This window comes from Delphinapterus leucas, chromosome 20, assembly GCF_059928025.1.
Source record: "Delphinapterus leucas isolate spDelLeu-1000000601 "Yukka" chromosome 20, BTC_Dleu_Yukka2, whole genome shotgun sequence".
NCBI lineage: Eukaryota > Metazoa > Chordata > Mammalia > Artiodactyla > Monodontidae > Delphinapterus > Delphinapterus leucas.
In genome coordinates, this window is record NC_143148.1 from 2,121,716 (window position 1) to 2,138,669 (window position 16,954).

The 16,954-nt window shown below is 44.5% G+C and overlaps 1 protein-coding gene and 1 pseudogene across 1 annotated transcript; one reads left to right on the forward strand and one right to left on the reverse strand.

Annotated features, from left to right (window-relative positions):
* Positions 1-391: 391 nt before the first annotated feature.
* LOC149744540 (zinc finger and SCAN domain-containing protein 5C-like) lies at positions 392-8,772 on the reverse strand (annotated as a pseudogene).
* LOC149744541 (zinc finger protein 17-like) lies at positions 8,025-16,265 on the forward strand. Its single transcript, XM_089902011.1, has 3 exons — positions 8,025-8,876; positions 13,871-13,997; positions 15,322-16,265. The coding sequence occupies exons 1-3, from the start codon at positions 8,862-8,864 to the stop codon at positions 16,026-16,028; spliced, it is 849 nt and encodes a 282-aa protein (XP_089758137.1). The 5' UTR covers positions 8,025-8,861; the 3' UTR covers positions 16,029-16,265.
* The last annotated feature ends 689 nt before the right edge of the window (positions 16,266-16,954 follow it).

Below are 16,954 nucleotides of genomic sequence, written 5' to 3' on the forward strand. Positions count from 1 at the left end.
ACTCTAGGGGTCACTTCCTGTTACCCAATCAGCACAGTGATTGGATAAATGTCATGGAAGGAACTATTTTAGAGAATTCGAATAGATTCAGTTTCCCATGGAAACTCCAATAGGAGAAACCATGATTTATTAAAGAGGCCTCCACATTGGTTTGGTGGTAGATTTTCTTTATTGTATTTTATCTATTTTAGACTTTATGGGTTGCATTTTGGGGGGAAACAGATTGGTTTTCCTGATCTAGGGAATTTTTTCTCATTGCCTGGAGAGTTTGAGGGAGTCAGAGAATTGAGATCTGGTAGTTGTAATCGAATTGGGTTACCTAATCTATTTTTCTTTTTTTCATGAAATAAGTCTTAAAAGACTTTTTGTCTAAAATCAGCTGATGAACTAAAGTGTGAGAAGAACCTATTTCGGAGTAGGCATTTAGAAAACCAGAGGTTGTACACCAGTAGGGAAAACTAATGACACCTATCAATTTAGGGAACCTTCCTTTTTCTAAGTAACTAAGGAAGCAATACGCGAACAAGTATAGAGGGTACAAATCTCAACGAAATAAAGGCCACATAGACAAAAACACAGCTATTATCTACTCCATGTAGAAAATCTTGGAGAAGGAAATACGCAAACACTCTTTGACAGAAATGTATTTGTTTATTTGAAATTTAAATTTCATTGATTATCCTATGTTTAATCTGGTCGCCCTACCTGGAACATCCTATTTTACATATCATGCCTAACATGAAGACAATCAGCAGTAGCCTCAGTTTCATGCTGAAGTACTAAAAGCCAATGAGACATGCATTCATTGGAAGAAAAAGAACAACACAAAGCAAAAACTTATAAGAAAATAGGCTATATAAAGAAGAAAACAAAAGCCAAAGGGAAAATAAGTCATCACTCAAAGATCCTCCTAATTCATGTGGATGGAACCCAATTGATTTCCAGTATCCTCCTAAGTTCTTCACATGTCATCCATCTTTTGTATCTCAGAGGTGACAAATCATCCTGAATTTCCTTCTTGGAGCAGAAGGGACTTGGACCTGAGGGCAGAGTCCTGGGTGAGTCATTTTTTTTTAATTTATTTTATTTATTTATTTTTGGCTGTGTTGGGTCTTTGTTGCTGCGCTTGGGCTTTCTCTAGTTGTGGCGAGTGGGGGTTACTCTTCGTTGCAGTGTGTGGGTTTCTCATTGTAGTGGCTTCTCTTGTTGTGGAGCATGGGCTCTAGGCGTGCGGGCTTCAGTAGTTGTGACGCGGGGGCTCAGTACTTGTGGCGCACGGGCTTAGTTGCTCCGCGGCATGTGGGATCTTCCCGGACCAGGGCTCGAACACGTGTCCTCTGCATTGGCAGGCGGATTCTTAACCACTGAGCCACCAGGGAAGCCCCTGGGTGAGTCATTTTGAATGTGTTTTCTGGTGGCGTTTGAAACTTCCCAGCTGACGGAGGGCGCTGTGACACTCGGGGCACACGTACGGTTTGAGCCCAGAGTGGGTGCATCGGTGAACGCTGAGGTTCCCTCTGTGGCTGAAGGCTTTGTCACAGTGCTCATATCGGAAAGGCTTCTCCTTGGTGTGGGTCCTCTTGTGAGCACACAACGTGGAGTTGTGGGTTAACTTCTTGGGGCAGAGATCACAGCAGTATGGCTTCTCGCCTGTGTGGATCCACTCGTGAGTTTACAGGTCGGAAGACTGCATGGACCCTTCGGCACAGATATTGCATTGAAAGGGTCTCTCTCCTGTGTGTGTCCTCTGGTGAAGGGTAACCTGAGATTGATAAGGAAATCTCTTCTTGCATACCCTACATTAATAGGGTGCCTATCCCTGGACTTCTTTTCCCTCAAGAAGACTGGTTGGTCCCACTGTGCTAGGTGAAACAACAGAATGGGACTCAAATTGTCCTGAGAACTGTCCTTTGTACAAAGATGTGGCTCCTTCTTTTTTTTTTTTCTAATAAGTCTATTTATTTATTTTTGGCTGCGTTGGGTCTTCGTTGCTGTGCACGGGCTTTCTCTAGTTGTGGCACGCGGGGGCTGCTCTTCGTTGCGGTGTGTGGGCTTCTCGTTGTGGTGGCTTCTGTTGTTGAGGAGCACGGGCTCTAGGCGCATGGGCTTCAGTAGTTGCGGCACACGGGCTCTGTAGTTGTGGCTCACAGGCTCTAGAGCTCAGGCTCAGTAGGTGTGGTGCACGGGCTTTGTTGCTCTGCAGCATGTGGTATCTTCCCGGACCAGGGCTCGAACCCGTGTCCGCTGCACAGGCAGGCAGATTCTTAACCACTGCGCCACCAAGGAAGTCCTTGTGGCTCCTTCTTGATGCACTTCATGGGAACTGGGAATGTTGGCCAGTTTCCTTTTGAAACGTCTGAGACCCCTTGGAGAGCCTCTTCTGTATCCACTCTTAGTCGAAACTTCTCCTTCTATAACACAAGAGGAAAACATTCAGCATTCACATTTGAAATATCAGTTCCTTCTTGGGGATTCTTGCTGCCCTCTACCCTCCCAGAATGTGCTGAAAGAAGAGATTCAGCACACAACATTTAACAAGGAGCATTTTCCGTGGTGCCAACCTCACTGGAACCCAGCACTGATGTTGGCTGAGGACTTCCCATCAACCAAAATACCTAAGAGTCTAGATTATTAAACACCCTGGAAAGGTGATGATGGAGAAGTTTGGCATTAGAGAACCAGCTACCCCCTGCCCCCCACAAGGAATGTTAATGCTGGGTACCCAGCTCCGTGCCACCATTGGAAGCAAGTCACTAACTCCTCTGGATTCCAAGTTTTTATACTCACCACGACGCTTTGGAAGTTCAAGCTCTTGAGACTGACGGGTTCTTGTCTCTTCCGTGTCTTCCATCAGGTCCTTCTCCAAGTTTTCCTTGGGTGTCAGACCCTCTAGTTCACCTGTTTCAGGAATGATCTCTGGAAGGAGACCTTTCTGGTCCTGTCAATGGGTAACCAAGCAGAGTCAATAACCCATCCATCTTAGCCCATAGAAAGCTCTGTCTCCTCTTCCCTCATCCCCCTCATATCCTAGCCTAAGACTCCAACTTTCTAAATATAAATTTGAGGGATATACCCTGACTTCTTCTGGGCCACCCTAACACCCCGATTGATAATTGTCTCCTAATTCCCAAGTCTGTCCTTAATCTATACTGACCCCATCTTGCAATCCAGTCCGGACATCACAGTTGGCACTGTGAATTCGCTACGCATACGTCTCTCCAAGTCATCGCAAATTCTCTCTGCCCCTGACTCTGGAGCAAAGGACTCTAGGTCCAGGTCTCCCAACTTCAGCACATTTTGATACATTGCCTAGATTTGTCTTTATGATGACAGTTGTCCTGTGAATGGTATGATGATGAGCAGTAAATCCCTAGTCTCTACTCACTAGAAAACAATAGCATCCCCCACCCCCATCCCCATTTGGACAAATCAACTGTCTCCAGACATTCTCTAATATCTTCTGAGAGGCAAAACCACTCCAATTGGGAACTCCTCTTCAACTCAAGGTATTGACAATATTCCAAAATAAGAAGTGCCTCTGAGGAAAACGACCATGGGGAAACAGCTGTCAAAGAATTCACCCGTGGCAAATTGACCCAGCACCATCTCATTGAGACAGGATTTCTTTCTCCTCACGCTTATGGCCACAAGCTTTCATGGCGGAGGGACAAAGGTGGATGAGTCTTCATTCTCACACTGTCTTGAAAATGTCTAGGAACCGAATGCATCCATGGGAATTCATGGAGTCAATGGGTTCATTTCTGTCCTTTGCCAAATCTACCAATTACTCTAGCAGTCACGCCCATCTGAACCTCTTTTACCTTCTCCCAGACTCTCTCTAGCTATCAGCACATCACACACTCACCCACCCTCTTGACAGTTCTTTGGCTCTTGCTGGATTCTGCAGCTCTTGGCTTACCTGCTGGCCATTCTTTGGGGGTATCTCACTAACAAGGGATTGGGGATCCCTGGGTAGGTCTTTCTCATAGTTGGTGTCACTGAGCTCAATTTCAAACGTCTCAATATCCAAGCTTTGCACAAGATATTCATCTCCTTGTATGCGAACTGTAGTCTGTGAGGGAAAAACTAAATTGAGATCGGTCTCCTATAAGACTTGGAAAGTAGCTCTCAAGGCATCCGATGACATCATACCACACAAGCATACTTTTTTTTGTTTAAAACATCAATATCTCTCAACGATGCCCAATGCAAACTCTCACCCATTTGGGAATCACTGATTTAGAGTCAATCACTCAGGTCCTATCTGTTCAATCCCCAGCTTGCAGATCCCATCCCACCTCTCCCTTTCCCATTCCAATCATAAGGGTCCAACTCACGCATTTCCTGGGTTTCTGGTTATTTCTTAGCATGTCCTCCATGTCTTTGCAACTCTGCACTCCACTTTCCTTGACTAAGACCTGGCACCCCAGCAGCATGCAGATCATAAACTGATCCAGCACTAGCTTGTCCATCGTCTGCTCCTTTGTGTGAAAATCTGGCATCAGCCACTAATGGCAGAGCTCACAGAGTCTCCTCAGATCCTGGACGGGGCCGGATTCCTCTGAGCTTCTAAATGTTCTGAAGCGAACGTGCCACATCTCCCAGTCACAGCCTGGCTTTTCCGTAAGTGTATTTTGGCATGGCAGAGACACTGGTGACTCTGAACTAGGGCCTTTGGGGAGTTTTCCACGACCCTGGAAAAATGTCTGGTCCTCAGCCATATTGATGGAGGAGTTTTCCAATAGGACTCTGAGCAAACGCTTCTAGAAGCTGGTGGCCAGTTGACCCCTATGGAAAGGGATTTCCTCTGCTTTTCCTCTGCAATAGAGTCACTGTTCAGAAGGCTGGGGACAAAAACAAACAAACAAACAAAAAGAATGAACCTGATGTCTTTCACTTTATTCCACCGTTCCAACTCTCCTACATCCCTCATCCCAGTATTGGACACCACTCACCCACTGTTTCAATATTTGATACCGGGAACTATAATCCATTCTGTTATTCTTCTGACATCCACCTTTATAGTAAAACAAAAAAGTATCTGGTCAAAAATGTCTATAGGGCCGCGGTTCAGAAACTTGCTGAAAAAATGATCCACAACACACCACACCACACCAACGTGTGTGGAAACATTCTTCTCATCTCACAGAAGAGTTCAACAATCAACCATAGTTAATGTGGGGTTTGAGGGAGATCCATTGCTTTCACAAGGTCTCTGAGCTAATGCAAGGTGAATAGGAAGCCAAAGCTTTCTGAAGCCCGCCTCCATCTGTCCTGATTTCTAAGGACTCTCTTTAGACATTCCCTCTTGTCACTTACCCCTTCGAACCCTCTTGTCTTCAGTCTCCTCAAGTCAGGGACTGGCTCTCAAAATGTGTCTGAGCTGAAATGTCTCTATATAGAGCTGGGGGAAATTCCAGGGGTGCATTCCCATAACCTCATCATCCCAGTGACTTGATAAAAGTCACGGAAGGAACCATTTTAGATAATCCGGGTAGATTCAATTTCCCATGAAAACTCCAACAGGAGAAACCTTAATTTATTCAAGAGGCCTCCATATGATTTGGAGGGTGCTGGAGGAAAAGGAACCCTCCTACACTGTTGGTAGGAATATAATATGGCTCACAGCCACTATGGAGAAGAGTGTGGAGGTTCCACAAAAAACTAAAACTAGAACTACCATATGATCCAGCAATCCCATTCCTGGACATAAATCTGGAGAAAATAATCATTGGGAATGATACACGCACCACAATATTCATTGCAGCACTATTTACAATAGTCAAGACATGGAAGCAACCTAAATGTCTATCAACAGATTAATGGGTAAAGGAGATGTGGTATATATACACAATGAAATATTATTCAGATAGAAAAAAAAGAATGAAGTAATGCTACTTGCAGCAACATGGATGGACCTAGAGATTATCATCCTAAATGAAGTAAGTCAGAGAAAGACAAATATAATATATTTGTGGAATCTAAAAAAATGATTCAAATCAACTTATTTACAAAACAGAAACAGACTCACAGACATGGAAAACAAACTTATGGTTACCAGAGGATAAATATGGTGGGGAGAGATAAATTAGGAGTTTGGGATTAACACATACACACTACTATATATAAAACAGACAACCAACAAGGATCTACTGTATATAACAGGGAACTGTACTCAATATTTTGCAATAACCTGTATTTGAAAAAAGTCTGGAAAAGAATTGATATATGTATACGTATAACTGAATCACTTTGCTGTACACCTGAAACCAATATAACTTTGTAAATAACTATACTTCAATATAAAATAAAAATTAAAAAGAAGAAGAAAGTAGGTGATTAGACCCAAGTTCAGTTTGATAACAGATACTAGACGTTTTTAAAACATCTGCTAGCTACAACCTTGTGGTTTCAATATTTCCCCTTGCAATTCTAAAGCCATTTCCAATTCCAAACAATGCTTGTTTACAAACACCCTTACATATTGACTGCTCCAATTGTAATTCTTGACAAACAACTTATGGAACTATCTGTGGCCTTCCGTTTTTTGCCTTTATAACCTTCCTCCATTTTGTAGTCCAGGGGAACTCAATGCACGTGCTTCTCGAATCTGTGTCCCTCAGCTGCAGTTGTAACAAACCCCAAATACATGCTTCTTTCTTTCATTCAGGCCTTTGTTTCTGAAATTTTGGTTAACACTCATAACACATAAAAGTATGTAATTGACTATGTTGTCATTAGTTTTTACTGTCTGTCTCCTTTGACTGGAAGTTCAGACTCACGAGGGCAGGCATCTTTGACATTTTGAATATTGATGTGTCCCATGCAGCCAAAATAGTACTTGGAATGGGATAGGCACTTAATGAGTGTTGGTTAAGGAGGGAATAAATATGGTGGGACAGATACCTGTTTGTTTTTAGGCAAAGCTATCTGCTGTCTTTTCATGTCCCCTAAGGCTGTACTAAAAAATAAGATTTAAATATATAATGAATCGCAATTTAGAAAGCCATTTCCACAGGCTGGCCAAGTTTCCTGTGTAATTAGGTGCTCTGCTTCATTCCCTCACTTCTCAAACTTCAATGTTCCTTCAGTCTTCACTGAGACCCTAACCTTGTTCACATGACCAAGAGCTATTTCAGCAACCACTTTTTAAAAATTTTTATTTCTTTATTTTTTTGAGGCACGCGGACCTCTCACTGCCGTGGCCTCTCCCGTCGTGGAGCACAGGCTCCGGATGCGCAGGCCCAGCGGCCATGGCTCACGGGCCCAGCCGTTCCACGGCACGTGGGATCCTCCCGGACCGGGGCACGAACCTGTGTCCCCTGCATCAGCAGGCGGACTCCCAACCACTGCGCCATCAGGGAAGACATCAGCAACCACTTTTGAGTAACTAAAATTATGGTTGATATCAGCACTTTCAACATTTCACAAATATTTTTCTGAGATAATCTCAAGTCTCCATGCATTGTCACTGCAATTGCAGGTGAAATTATATTGACTACCCAGCAAGGAAAGTAGATCATGTAGTCCAGTCCTTTATCTCTGGGTTCAGAGGTCTCCTTTCCAAATAAAGTATGACTGTGACCATAGAGTCACACTCCAGGCAGAAAGCAGCAAGTGGTAAATCACTCTTCTTTTCAGTCAGGTAGAACTTGGCTTCTAAAAAAGAACTGGGGCTTCCCTGGTGGCACAGTGGTTAAGAATCCGCCTGCCAATGCAAGGGACACGGGTTCAAGCCCTGGTCCGGGAAGATCCCACATGCTGCAGAGCAACCAATCCTGTGTGCCACAACTACTGAGCCTGCACTCTAGAGCCCACGAACCACAACTACTGAGTCCGCGTGCCACAGCTACTGAAGCTTGCACACCTAGAGCTGGTGCTCTGAAACAAGAGAAGCCACGACAATGAGAAGCCCACACACCGCAATGAAGACCCAACACAGCCATAAATAAATAAATAAATAAATTTATATAATAAATAAATAAATAAATTAGAACTGAATATATATCAAAATGTGGAGTAAGAAGTATGTGTCGGTCACTGGATGGGACATCGTCACTGGCTCTACGTTTTTTGTGAGGGAACCAGAGGCACAGCACGTGGTCCACCTGCTTTTGGCCGCCCCACATCTCTTCTCTGTCTTGCCCGTCATGGCCGTGTCTGGAGCCTTTGCTCGCTTGACCCTGGCCGAACACAGTGAAACTCTTTAAGTTGAGTGTAAAGCTTCAGCCTGTATGTATTGGAAGTGCAATAAGACACTGTTTATTAGACCTTAAGTATGACTGGATGCACTTTTTGTCTGAGCAACACCCAGGTATCATGTGCCCACTTGGTTTTGTAGGTTCGGGGAACATCTGAAATATTATGTCTCTGTACCTCTCTGTGATCAGCACAGACTACATTCCACGCAAATCTGGGTGCGTCCCCTTTAAGAAGTGTGAAACCCCGCCCTGGTACTGAGAGATTCTGGACGCTCCTTCCCAACAACCCTCTGGGTGAGGCGGAACTTTTCCGGAGGCGGGGAGCACCGCCCCTTGCTAGGGCCTGGAGCGCTGTGAACTACATTACCCGAAAGGCACTGCTCCTGAGCGTCGACCTAGAGGACCGCGTCTGGGCGGGTTTTCTGGCGTGGACGGCGGGCGACATTTTGTAAGCTCGGGTCTGTTCACCGGTGGTGAGCTTCGCAACACTGAGCCGGCGCGAGGTCAGGGAGGATGGAGGGCGTTGTGCTGGCTGCTCTGAGGCGGGTCTGAGGCTCGGTGTGGGCGCCATCCGCATTGACTCTGTCTCGGGGCCGGGATAGGGACCGCAGGGCCTGGGCCCCTGCTTCGCCCACAAACTGTGCTGGAGGGGCCGCGCTGATGGATCCGATTCAGGTAAATGCTGCGCCTCCCGGCCCCTCAGCCAACACTTCTTATTCTGCAGAATTTTTGTTCTTAGCAATATTCTCTTACAAGTGTCCTATATTTATATTTACTTGTCCCGCCAAACCTTGGCTTTCTGAATATTGAAATATTACCCGTGTAGAAAAAAATTGCAGAGAACTTCCCAGTGTAGTTGAATAAGCAGCTCTAAAATTGATATTCGGCCACTGCTCAAGTCAAGAAATGCGATATAAATAGGACCTCAGAAGCCGCCAGTGGGGTCCTTCAAAACGATTATCCCCATCCCCCAAAAGTTAAGGTATTGTCTGATGTTTTAAGTAAGTTTTCTTTTTTAAAAATTTATTTATTAATTTTTGGCTGCATTGGGTCTTTGTTGCTGCGCGCGGGCTTTCTCTAGTTGCAGAGATGGGGGCTGCTCTTCGTTGCGGTGCGCGGGCTTCTCATTGTGGTGGCTTCTCTTGTTGTGGAGCACGGGCTCTAGGCACGTGGGCTTCAGTAGTTGTGACATGCGGTCTCAGTAGTTGTAGCGCACAGGCTTAGTTGCTCCGTGGCACGTGGAATCTTCTCGGACCAAGGCTCGAACCCGTGTCCCCTGCGTTGGCAGGCGGATTCTTAACCACTGCAATGCCAGGGAAGCCACCTTCTTGCTATTCTTTTTTTTTTTTTTAATAAATTTATTTATTTATTTTTGGCTGTGTTGTGTCTTCGTTGTTACACGTAGACTTTCTCTAGTTGCGGCGAGCGGGGCCTACTTTTTGTTGCGGTGCGCGGGCTTCTCATTGGGTGGCTTCTCTTGTTGCGAAGCACGGACTCTAGGTGCGCGGGCTTCAGTAGTTATGGCGTATGGGCTTAGTTGCTCCGCAGCATGTGGGATCTTTCTGGACCAGGGCTCGAATCCGTGTCCCCTGCATTGGCAGGCGGATTCTTAACCACTGCGCCACCAGGGAAGCCCTTGCTATTCTTGATACTTTTGCCAACTACGTGGAAATTATTCCACGACTGTAGTTTACCTTCGCTCAATTGTTTTAAAACTTTTTATGAATGGAATCAAGTAAATATTATGATGTGTTTTCCTTCATTTGCAAAACATGGCGTGACTTTACTCATGTTTTTCATAGCTGTCCGTTAATTTTTGTGTGTGTGTGCAGTATTCTTTACTATGGATATATGAGTAAAATGTCCTTTGAAATTCTGCTGTTGAAGGCTTTTTTGTTTTGTTTTGTTTTGCTTTGTTTTTTGGTCTGCTTTCTGTATTTTTTTTAACATCTTTATTGGAGTATAATTGCTTTACAGTGGTGTGTGCTTTCTGCATTGATAAACATTGCTACTGTAGTCATACCTGCCATGTCTTCTGGGGTATATCAAGCATACATTTGTCTAGGGTATATGTTAAAATTATTATTGTATTTAAATGAACATTTCCACTTTTTGATCTTGTTTTGCTCCATGTTACTAATTTTAACTTAGGTCTTTGAATGAGATGATTCTACTTAATCTATTCCATAGTTACATTTTTTAAAGGAATAGTTTATTTATTTATTTTGGCTGCACTGGGTCTTAGTCACGGCACACAGGATCTTCATTGCGGCATGTGGACTCTTCCTTGTGGCATGTGGACTGTTATTTGTGGCATGTGGACTCCTTAGTTGTGACATGCAGAATTCTATGTTATGGCATGGGAACTCTTAGTTGCGGCACACATGTGGGATCTAGTTCCTTGACCAGGGATCAAACCTGGGCCCCTGCATTGAGAGCGCTTTACCCACTGGACCACCAGGGAAGTCTCCCATAGTTACATTTTGATACACACTTATTATGTATTAGGTAAACTTACAGTCTTACATTGTACGTCCACTTAGAGAGTTTGTGCTTTTTCAGTGATTGTACTCATAATAATATATATTTTACTGTTAAGTTTTCTTACTCTGGTGGTATTGGAAGAGAAACTGATTAAGAAATATCTTGTTAAAATACTTGTTTGAAGGGGGACGAAGTGAATCATTGTGAGGGTAATAAGTTATAAGGCTTCAAATCCCTTTCAAGACGTTTAGAAAGCAAGAAGATATTTCCATAGAGGATGGAATAGAGGTCAGGTCCTATAGCTTGTTTCCTTTCTCTTAAGATTATTTTATTTTACTTTACTTTTACTTTACTTTTTTCCCCACCATGCTGCTTGCGGGATCTTACTTCCCAGACCAGGGATCAAACCTGCGTCCTGGCAGTGAAAGCACGGAGTCTTAATCACTGGTTTGCCAGGGAATTCCCCTCTCTTAAGTTTAAAGTATCAGAAATGACAACCAGTTATCCCAAACTGCTGAAGGGCAAGCACTTTTACTCTGATTCTAGCAACAACCCCTTTATCACAGATTCACTTTGGATGTGAAGCCAGTAAGCGGTAGTTCCATTCTCTATCACAGGTGAAAAAAGCATTTAGGAAATTACAAATAATCTCTGAACATTTGTGGGAAAAAAAAAATGGATATATCAAAGAATAGGAATAAATGAAAAAAGTACATGTTCTTGAATCCTATTATGTAATGTTATAGTAATTTCAAATCAGAACTTAATCTATGGATTATGTAAGTTGGAATTTTATATAAAACAGTTTTTAACATAAGCAAAGTAAAATTTGAAAAGGAAGTATAAAAACTCCTGGTCAGCTGTTATGGCCAACTACAAGCCACAAGAAGAGAAAAATGTGTTATTGGCAAGGGAAAGACAGAATAAGGGAATCAAATGCAAGTGTCAGAAACAGCTGTACATGAAATGAGTCTTAATTTTGATATTTGTGGCTTAGGGCTATAATAGTGTTATATATCCTGGCACAACCATTTCTTTGCCAACATGATCCTGTATTCTTTTTTCTCATTGGACTCCAGTCACACTGTCCTCATAGATGGTAGTCAAACATGCCAGAGGTGACTCTGACAAAGAGTCTTTGCACTTGTGTTTTCCACTTCTGGAAAGCCTTTTCTCAAGGTATACTCATGACTTTATGGCACAACTCCAAAATACTTTCTGCCTTCTTTTACATGCTTTGTTTTTCCCTTAAGTATTTGCCTTTGCCTGAAATATTAAATGTTCACTCACTAATCTTCTTTTTTGTCTATGTTGCTGATGAGAATTAATATTACATGGCCCTGGTCTTCCCACAGATTCCACGTTCAACAGAACCACTTATGAACCCTGCACCAGTGAGTGTAGGTGTCCTGAAAGTATTTTGCTGTCACTCTTCCTGGACTTGGTGGCTGTAGACCCTAGAGAAACCCTCAGCCCAGGTTTCCAAGTCCAGGCCAGAAGTTATATGGACAGATTCCCATTTTTAGTAGCCAGTGGACTAGGATGTGAAAGGTTGTCTTAGGTACGGGGATAGTACGTACAAATGTTTGAGGATGAGATTGAGATGGAAGTGTTTTAGGACTTGTAGGTTTCTGTTAATGTCTGGTGAGAACAGAGAACAAGGGGGCCAGAGTCAGGCCTAGGATGGTAGCCTGAGAAGTTGGGTTTTTGTTCTGAGAATGATGGCAGATATGGAATTTTTGGAACAGGGGGGAAAAGTGATGTGACTTAGGTTTTAAGAGGTTACCTCTAGCTGCAGTGTGCACAGCAGATTCGGGGGAAGGAAGACAAGGAGATAATCAAGGAGGCTCTTGTAATCATCTAGAAGCACATTTGTTGTGCCTGGACGAGAGTGACAGATGTGGAGGTAAGAAATACTTGGCTTCTGGATTTGTTTCTTAAGTAGAGGTGGACCAGATTTTCTAATGTGGAGGGCTCACAGATGACTACAAAAGTTTTTTTCCCTTTGCATCTGGAAGGGGGTATGTGCCATGAACTGGGATGGGGAAGTCAGTGGTAGGAGTCATTTTCAGTGAGAATATTAGGAATTGGCTTTTGGCTGTGTTGAGTCTCAAAAGTTCCATTGACTCCCAGGTATAGGAGACAACTGGCTGAACATGCAGCGCTAGAGTGCTGGAGGAGGCTTCAGGATGCCCTTATGGGACAAAGGAAGAGACTTGGGCTGTCAGAAAGAACTACAAGAGCAGTGAACATCAACGGGAAGATAGGGGGTAGGGAAAGTCCAGCGGGTGGCCCAGGTTTTTATGGGGGAGTGGCCATGAAATTAATGCAGAGGGAAAGCAGTAATGGAGGTGAAGTGATAGCAAAGTCAGGCTGATGCTTATTTCTCCTCCTATGCACTGACCAGCCTTTTGTGGTGGAACTTGGGGAGTTTCACAATGTCAGATGAGTTTTACCTAAGGTGTGTCAAGTGGGTGTGGATTTTGAATGGGTGTTATATGGGCAAAGATTGTAACTGTTGAAGAGACATAACTTGCAATATAAAAGTGGAACCTGACCAGGCGTATTTAGATGTGCATGTTTTGACTGAGGTTAAAGTTAGGAACAAGGCCTGGTGGGGAAGCCTTCAGAACAGGGCTGGGGAACCGCCAGTGGAGAGTTGGGGTATGGCGGGATCCTGTTGCCTTGGCAAGAACTTTCTGATGCTGTGTGCATAAGGGTATGTGAGGAGGCAGGAGACATGTCAATTTTGTGGGCCAGGTGGTGGTGATGGGGATCAGATGTATGAGGAGTTAGCCAGTGAGTAATATGCATGTGGGGAAGGTGTGTGACCAAATTGCCCCAGAGCCCTCATACCAGGAGTTTAAGAGAGGACGATGAGCCCAAGTTTGTTTGTGTCTAGGAGACATGATCCTGGGGCCTCTCAGGCTGTTGTCTTGCTGGAGAGGGAGGGAGCCCTGAATACCAGGCCAACAGCTTAGATGGCATCTATCTGTCCACCTGCCTGTTGTTGCTGAGAGTTGTACCTAGTGCTTAAGGAAGTATGAAGAGTTATTAGGTACCAGTGCCCTCTAAGTTAGGGAGCTGTGGAGGATGATGAACCCAGAGTGAGTATGGGTTAGGGGTACTTATGGGGTCCTGGGGAGAGAGGCTGCTTATGTACACATCTGTCCCTGTCATCACAGGGCTCTGTGACCTTTGAGGACGTGGCTGTGTACTTTTCCCAGGAGGAATGGAGGCTTCTTGATGAGGCCCAGAGACTCCTGTACCGTGATGTGATCCTGGAGACCTTAGCACTTGTTGCGTCATTGGGTAAGGCCCTCACACCTATCCCAGCATTCTGGGCAGGTCTCTGCCTTTCCCCTTTTTTCCAAGGACAACTCTGTTCTTTTCACAGCTAGACAGTGACCACATCTCTATTGCTGCTTCCTTGTCAGCTGTGCTGTGGGTGCCAAGGCTGAGTGAGCGTATATACAATCTCCTTTCAGAAGTATCCCCAATACCAGATGCTCTGAAGTTTTTTCAGCGAAGGTTTTCTGGGTCAAATGATTTGGAATTAGTTCAGTGGGTTCCATTAGTCTCAGCCACTCCCTGTTAAGTTGACTCTGTAGACCCATACACCACCGTGCTCCAGGCTGTGCCCTCTAGCTAACATTTCCTGGGGCCTCACTATTTCAGGAATTGTTGGGACTCAATGTGGTAACTGTTTGTGGGGTCCACTTGGTTGTTGCTGTGAGACCTTCCTCAAAGATTTTTTTTGTGATATTATTTTTCTCTCCTGAGGTTGTTTTGGGATTGGTTGTCCCCCTGGGCCAGTACTGACCTGTCGTGTCTTTCACTTAGGACTTGCACTTTCTAGGTCCCATGTTGTTTTCCAGTTGGAGCTGGGAGATGAACCCTGGGTACATGACAGAGTGGACATTACTCCAGGCACAGCTAGAGAGACCCAAAGAGGGACCCACATTGGTGATTGGCATCAGGAGGAGGAAGTGATATCATGGCTGGGTTCAGATCATATCAGGAACACGTCCTGTGCCCCACAATGTTTTAGGGCCAAGGCCAGTGACTGTGTACCTCATTTCTACCTTTCCTACCCATTCTTGATACTTTGCTCCTTCTGTCATTTCAACTCTGAATCTGAACCCAGGATTATCCCTCACGTCTCTGTCTTCCACTCTTTATTGGTCTTCTCCATCATCACTCTGATGTGCTCTCCAATATTGGCCTACATTAACGTGTCATGAGTTCCCCCTGTATCCTTAAAATAGTCCTTGAACACTACCTACTCAGTGACAGTCAGATTTTCCTGAGCCTGGACAAACCTTTCCACACAGCACATGTGGCACCAGCAGCCAAGGCCCTGGTGAAAACCACTCCCAGACGAGTGAGTTGTGGACCCCAGCTCCTCTGTGTGTTCCACTCCATCCTGTGTCTTTCACCTGGTGTGTCATCCATGTTCTGTGACATGTAGAGGCCCAGTACTGCACAGCAGTCCTTTCATAACCTGCCCCAGCTCTCTTGTCCTGAAAATAATCCCATGGATTTATTCATTTCTATGTCAGCCACATATTTGTAATGGAGCTGCATCCTTCTACCAAAATCTACATGAAGTTCACCCACATTTCTCTGCTTTCAGGGTGTTGGCATAGAGCAGAGGATGAGGAGACACCTTCTGAGCAGAAAGTTTCTGTAGAAGTGCCACAAATAAATACTTCAAAGACAGACCTGTCCACCCTGAAGTCCTATCCCTGGCAGAGGTTCTGCCTGTACTTAGAAGGTGGTTTGCATCTAGCTGAGGACCTTGGCACAAACCATGATCAGAAACTGTGTGGGGCAGGTGTGAACTTTCACCAGCACAGTGGAGAGGAACTCTTTAGAAGACATGTGGGTAAGACCTTTATGAAGAGCCACACAGTCCATGCATACAAGAAGTCTTTCACATGCCAGGAGCCTGGGAAAGATTTCCCTGGTACCTCTGGCCTTCTCCAGCGCCAGGTCACTCCACCAAAGGACACCAAGTGTGTAGAGGCCTCTCACAATGGACAAAGGCAGTATAAATGCCACGAATGTGGGAAAGCCTTCTGCCAGAAGTCTAGGCTTGCTCAGCACCAGAGAGTCCACACTGGAGAGAGACCTTATGAATGTGATGAATGTGGGAAAGTCTTTGGCTGTAAATACATACTTGTTCAGCACTGGAGTGTCCACACTAGAGAAAAGCCTTATGGGTGCAGCGAATGTGGGAAAGCTTTTAGCGACAAACGCACACTTGTTCGGCACCAGCAAATTCACACTGGAGAAAGGCCTTACAAATGCAGTGAATGTGAGAAAGCCTTCTGTCGCTAATACAGACTTGCTCAGCACCAGAGAGTCCACACTGGAGAGAGGCCTTATGAGTGCTGCAAATGTGGGAAAACCTTCACCTGTAAACCCATACTATTTAAGCACCAGAGAATCCACACAAGAGAAAGGCCTTATAAGTGCAGTGAATGTGGTAAAGTCTTTAGATGCAACTCCAGCCTCATTACTCATAGAAGAATTCACACGGGGGAAAGGCCTTATGAGTGTAGAGAATGTGGGAAGTTCTTTAGCCAAAGCTCTCAATTTATTGTGCACCAGAGAATTCACACTGGAGCCAAGCCTTATGAGTGCAGTGAATGTGGGAAAACCTTCACCACTAAAAGCAAACTTGTTCAGCACCAGAGAGTCCACACAGGAGAAAGGCCTTATGAATGTGGAGAATGCAAGAGAGCCTTCAGCTGTAAATGCATGCTTGTTCAGCACCGGAGAATCCACACTGGAGAGAGGCCTTATGAGTGCAGTGAATGTGGGAAAGTCTTTAGGTACATCTCCAGCCTCATTAAACATAGAAGAATTCACACTGGGGAAAGGCCTTATGAGTGTAGTGAATGTGGAAAGTTCTTTAGGCAAAGCTCCCACCTTAAAGTCCACCAGAGAATTCACACTATAGCAAACACTTATGAGTGTAGTGAATGTGGGAAACATTTTAGCCAAAACTCTATTCTCATTTTGCACCAGAGAGTTCACACTGGAGCAAAGGCTTATAAGTGCAGTGAATGTGGGAAACGTTTTAGCCAAAACTCTACTCTTATTAAGCACCAGAGTTCACATTGGAGAAAAACCACGAGTGCACTAAACGTGGGGATTTCTTCATCCAAAACTCCCAGCTTACTCAACACCAAAAAGTTCATGCTACAGAAAGGCATCGCCAGTACAGGAAATGTGGAAAATTTTTCTGTCAAAGTCTGCTC

Bases quoted from the DNA above. Each gene is read 5' to 3' on its own strand.
- LOC149744541 (XM_089902011.1), top strand. The intron at 13,998-15,321 runs GTAAGGCCCTCA...CTCTGCTTTCAG, and splicing joins AGCACTTGTTGCGTCATTGG to GGTGTTGGCATAGAGCAGAG.